The 6145-nt window shown below is 35.1% G+C and overlaps 1 protein-coding gene across 2 annotated transcripts; it reads right to left on the bottom strand.

The window, feature by feature from the left end:
* Positions 1-1879: 1879 nt before the first annotated feature.
* Positions 1880-5562, bottom strand: LOC143922426 (uncharacterized). Of its 2 annotated transcripts, none has more exons than XM_077445651.1 (3): positions 5067-5206; positions 4817-4910; positions 1880-4216 (listed from the first exon to the last, which is right to left on the bottom strand). In XM_077445651.1, exons 1-3 carry the CDS (start codon positions 5183-5185, stop codon positions 3068-3070), a joined length of 1362 nt encoding a protein of 453 aa, XP_077301777.1. In that variant the 5' UTR covers positions 5186-5206; the 3' UTR covers positions 1880-3067. The 2 variants fall into 2 exon arrangements, with proteins under 2 accessions (XP_077301777.1, XP_077301775.1); XM_077445649.1 differs by having other exon boundaries at positions 2113-4216; positions 4817-5005; positions 5078-5562.
* Between the last annotated feature and the right edge of the window lie 583 nt (positions 5563-6145).

Below are 6145 nucleotides of genomic sequence, written 5' to 3'. Positions count from 1 at the left end.
TGATTATAAGTAGTTAAAATAATCAAAATAAAATAAAATTATGATTGAATCACATTAATAATTAACAATATAATATAAAAGAGAAACTAATGTTTATAAAAGAAGAATAAAAAATAATTCGAAATCATTTAAAGAGTCTCATTGTCGAAATGAAAAAGTTTGTTTATTGTTTATATTTTTGATGTTTATTTGTTTATGTTTATTATTTTGAAGTTTGTTTATTTTTAAATATCATAGATTGTTTGTTTTTAACGTTTATCGTTTTCAATTTTAATGCATCTTCTCATTTTTTATTTGTTATTTTATATCACTAAATAACTTTTGCACTAATGGATGATGTATCTGTTGGATGAGATGGCCGTCCTCAGAAGGCAGATGAAAGAAGCTCTGGATATGGCCTTCCTCTGAAGGCAGATGAATGAAAAATCTAGATGCCGAATTTCCCAGAAGGCAGATGAGCTGCTGATGATATGCTGACATTCAGAAGTTGTCTCTCCCAGAAGACAGTTGAGATGCCGACATTCAGAAGATGTCTCTCCCAGAAGACAGATGATCTGCTGTCACTCCCAGAAGACGGATGATGATGTTTTAATCAGGAGACTGACCTTCCCCAGAACAGAAGTATTGATGACATCCGGAAAAATGACCTTCCCAGACAGATGTGCTGTTGACTGGCCTTCTTCCGAAAGCAAAAGAAATGTTGAGCATCGGAAGTTGACCTTTGTCAAAAAGGCAATGATGTGTTGAGATAAAAAAAATTTATTCTTTTTCATGCACATGATGATAAGTTGTTGTCATCGATGGGAAGAACAGTCAATTTGGAAAAAACAAAACGACACTGAGTAAATCCTCCCCCCATGAGCAGATCGTCTGCAAAACGGCAAGAAATGGCATTCCTAATCTTGGGAAATTTAAATTTTTTCACTTCGGTTAATGATCTTTTTGAAGTATTTGCAGAACCTTTGCAGGGTAATCCAAATGAAAATTTTCCGGATGGTAATAAAGAAAACTGTTCCTTACTATTAATCGGAGAATCAATTTCTTTTGACGATCTCGAGAGTAACTTGAGTAACGAGAGTAACCAATGACGATCTCGAGAGGTGTTTTATCAATTTCCCGTAAACATTTTAATTGATTATTTAATTTTGCTATGGATAAATTACATAAAATTGTTGATGATTTTAATGTTGGAATTTCTCCAGAAATAATCCATCCAAATTCTGTTTCGCACATGGTGGGCTGATTCTGACCTAAATCTAATTTCCCTGTTTTTAATATTTTCCAAAATATGTGTGTTCTGAGCAAAATGTCAATTTGACTTGGTTTATGCCAAGATTTATCCGACATGTTGATGTTTTTAGGAATATTTAAAATTGATTTATCTATATTTTCGCTTGGCAAAATTCCGGTAATTGCGTTCAATATTAAAAATGTAATATCTGATGAATAATTAGATACTTCTGAATTAATTGTTGTGTTTATTGATTTTGTTATATTTGCTGTCGCACCTTGCAGCATAGTTACTGGTATGTGGACGTGATTTTGTTTTATTTCTAAATTTCTAGCTAGTTTGGAAGTAATATAGTCGGTTTGAGACCCTGGATCTAAAAGAGCTCTACACCTATGAAAAATTCCATGATGATTTTTTAAAAGAACTGTGGCCGTAGCTAATAAGACGTTCTTACGTGTATTTTTATACGTTTGAGGAGAGTAATTTGTTTTTTCAATGGTTGACGTTATGCTATTAGATATATGTATGTACACTGTCGGTAGCCCTCTATTTATACAAATTTATATACTAAATTAAGGTGGGGAACGGCCATAATAATATGAAGATTGTCCAATGGGTGTTTAGAAAAAATTGCCCGAGGGCGCCATTGGGTATAAAGCCGGCACTGTCTGGCCAGCAGCATCAAGTGGAATATTTATTTAATAGTTTTGGACCATTAGGTTCTTCCTGTAATGCTACATTACAGGAAGAACCTAATGCGCCACAATGGCCTACATTTGAAAAATATATAAAAACATGATATAAAAACAAGTAAACTGTAAATAAAGGAAAAAAGGAAAAGGAGAAAAATATGGTAAAATAAAATAATAAAAAAAAAAAAGTAACAAAAGGAAAATAATACATCATTCAGAGAGAAAAAAAAATAACAAAAGTGTAAAAATTAAAAATAAAATCCATAAATCCCATTCTTTGTTTACACTGAACAAAATTAAAATAGTATATAAAAATATACAAAGGAGAAAGAAAAAGTAAAATAAAATAAAACAAAATATAAATAAAAATAAAAGAAGAGAGTAGATTAAGATTCCACTCATTCATCACATTCAAATTAAGAAAGTAATGATGAGCGCAGGTTACCCGATAAATATGTTAAAATAATATCCGATAATCTACGCTCCCCAAGGTGGAAAATATCACATTCAGGGACAGCAGCAACGATTTCATTGAGAAGTCGAATAGCTCTTGGAATAGGAGCCATTCGAAAAAGAACTGTGCGAGCAGCAGGTACAACCATCAAATGATGATGTCTACCACGCACATAATTATTAGGGACATAAAGTCCCAACTGTTCCAGCAACAACGGGCATGACGTATTACCACGCAATAGCTGGAGAACGAAACGAATTAACGAGAAGTTTCTCCGAAGTTCAAGGGAATTATACCCAAGCATGCCCAAAAGGAAAGGAGTAGGATAGAGATATGGGTAGTACCCATACTCTTTCTTATAAAGAAAACGAAGAAATGCTTTTTGCACTTTTTCTATAATAAGAGAGTACTTTGCTTCATGCGGATTCCACACAATTGCATTATACTCTAGCTTACTTCTAACAAGCGAGTTGAAAAGCAAGCGAGAAGACAAGGGGTTAGAGAATAATCTAGCATATCTCAAGACAAATCCAAGTCGACGAAAGGAAACGTCAGCGAATATATAAGCATATATGCTAACCACTAGTCCTCGCTGCTAGTTCGAAAAAAAAATTTCGACTGTGGCATTTCCTCAGTGCGAGATTTCATGTGTACATCGAGATGATACTAGTTGAAACAAATACATACAAATCATGTTTGTTGAATACATCTCTTCTTTGTTAGGTGTGTAACAAAATTATTTTTTGAGGAATACGATTTGAAACAAACATTACATGTGTATGGCTTTTTCCCAGTGTGCGATTCCATGTGTACAACAATATGACTTTTAAGAGAGTATGATTTAGAACAAATATCACATTTGAACGGTTTTTCTCCGGTGTGAGATCTTTCATGTCTGGTGAGCACAGCTTTTTGAGCAAACGATTTGAAACAGATGGCACATTGGTGTGGGTTAGTCCCGGTGTGATATTTCATGTGCGCGACGAGATAACGTTTCGCAGCAAATGATTTGACGCAAAGGTCACATTTGTACGGCTTTTCGACGGTGTGCGATTTTTTATGCCTCATTAGGTCAGAGTTGTTGGCAAATAATTGGAAGCAAATATTGCATTTACGTCGCTTCTCTCCGCCGTGAGACTTCATGTGTATGATAATATTTTTTTTCATCGAATACGGTTTAAAACAAATATCACATTTATACGGCATTTCCCCAGTATGGTATGCTTTGTGCCTCAATAGTTCATACCTTTGAACAAATGTCTTACAACAAAAATCACACTTGTGCGGCCGAACTCCGGTGTGATATTTCATGTGCACGAGGAGATACCGTTTTGCACCGAATGATTTGAAACAAACATGACATTTATGCGGCTTTCCGTCAGTGTGACACTTGTGTCTCATCAGGTCAGAGTTCTTGGCAAACGATTGGAAACAAACATCACATTTGTGTGAATTTTCCTCAGTGTGGAATTTCACATGTGCAACAAGATCATTTTCTACGGAAAACGATTTGAAACAGATAATACATCTGTGTGGTTTTTCCCCAGTGTGAGATTTCATGTGTGCAATAAGATGACTTTTTAGCGGAAATGATTCAAAACAAATAGAACATTTATTTGGTTTGTCCCCAGTTTGAGATTTAACGTCTGCAATGAGATTTCTTTTCCGAGTAAATGATTCAAAACAAATGTTACAATCATTGGGATCTATCCTAGAATGGGATTCTGTGTGATTACACGTATTTTGAATATTAACTTGATGGTCCGATGCAGATTGTGTGGAATGTGGAATTTCAGTATCGTCAACTATTTCTGTTTTGTAATCTGTAAATTTGTTTTTCTGTAAAATAAGACAAACGTTATGCAATAATTAAAGGTGTCCAACACTTTTAGAGTATACTTGAGCGGTAAATATACCTCAGAATCATTAGTATCATTGTTAACCGTTTGCCCGCGGCCGTCTTTTATGGAAGCTTTGCGCGACAAGTCTGTAGCGCAGCTGTCTTCCATAGAATTTCTGAACTTTGCACGGGATTTTGATCCTTATGTGCGCCTATTTCATCTGTTTTAAGGTTCAAAATTGGTTGAACATATTACTGAGAGTTGAATGCCATCTCTTAAATTTGCTTAAAATGAATATATACCAGTCGAAATTAGTTTTTTGTGGAACCATACTGAAACCTCGTTTATGTGACGTCACGTCTGTTGAACAATGGCTATACGATACGTTTCAATTGTATGAAGAATGATTATTTGACAATTAAGCCAAAACTTGGAGATATATTATGTATTTTATTGTTTAAAATAATACTTTATATGTTTATACTCGATTGCCGAATTCGCGAAAAAGGTGCCGCCGCATACAGGGCTTGTTCGCTATATTTATTGCCGCGGGCAAAGGGTTAACGGTTGAATCGCAAATGTTTGATGGAGAACTTACATCCGTCTCATCATCCCATATCAAATCTTCAAGTAAAACTTCCTCCGTCTTAATTTGCACACGTTGATCTAACTGCAGCTTCGCCGTTTCGTTACTTTGAATACAAACGTTTCGGAAAGTGTTAAATAGTTCCAGATTTTTGACACACAGTAGGCATATCGTATCTGGCAAAGTGTCACCTTTCTCAACCTGCAAATGAGAATAATAACGACTAATAGTAACAGATTTTAATAGCAATAGGATAAAATACCCATAACGGACCGGGAGCTGACAGAACTTCTGAATACGCTGAAACAGTGGATGAAGATCGTCATAGATGGAGACGAAACACTCGAGTGGAGCAGAGCACAGACATAGTCTGCACTCCATGGTGTTGTATATTTATCCACTGACACGAAACGTCAAGACTTTCACCTGTTTTTTTGTTGACATTAGCTCAACACCAGTAGCAAAATGAGTGACAGTTGGACAAAAGCTAAATTTACTGATAAGTAGATAAATAGAAAAAAATGGTCATTTTAATAAATAAATCATCAAAACTATTTGAATTGTATACTTCATTTTTTTTGTTATACAAATACGTAGTCATTTCAGCTTTTTCCAAAGGGGAGGGGCAAAAGTTGACCAATTTTCAGTAAAGCAATAAGTTTCGGTCAACGGACTATTTCGCACATTATGATCGCGCACACGACAATCGCTGCCACAAATGTCACGAATGCGGAAAACCTGACACTCAGGGCTGCTCTAAGGGGTGATTTGAGGGTGCAGAACACCCAGGCACCAAAGCCCTATAGGGCGCAAACTCCACGAAAAAAAATTATAAAATATATATTGACAGCTTCCGTTAAACAAAATTTGAAATAAATTAGCAACCTCGCCAAAAGTCTACGTTTCGTGTGCAAAAGTGTGGAAAAAAAGCAGCGATGGCAGAAATGTAATGCAAATTGCCATATATACACGTTCAATTACTATTATCAGATAACAATTAGATCGAATTCAAAATTAAATTGTCAATAATTTAAGTCTTTATTGAGTTGCATCAGCTAATAGGTATAAAATATAACTACAAAAGGCCTTCAATTTAGAATAATAAGGTGAAATGTTCAGAATGGATCGTATATGAGTTATCAATCGTATATAAAAAATATCTCCATAAAAATATATATTTATATACATACCAGTGGCGCGCAATGGAAATTTCTCTGTTCCTATCGCACAACTTTATTTACATTTGCATGAGTAGGATACAAGAGGATGCTGTGACGTCATGGTTCGGTGATTACTAGTAAAATGTGAACCGGTCACAGGACAACCGGTCGCTCTAGATTG

This window comes from Arctopsyche grandis, chromosome 2 (assembly GCF_051622035.1).
Source record: "Arctopsyche grandis isolate Sample6627 chromosome 2, ASM5162203v2, whole genome shotgun sequence".
NCBI lineage: Eukaryota > Metazoa > Arthropoda > Insecta > Trichoptera > Hydropsychidae > Arctopsyche > Arctopsyche grandis.
The sequence above is the reverse complement of the archived record's forward strand: the minus strand, read 5'-3'. Positions and strand labels throughout refer to the sequence as shown.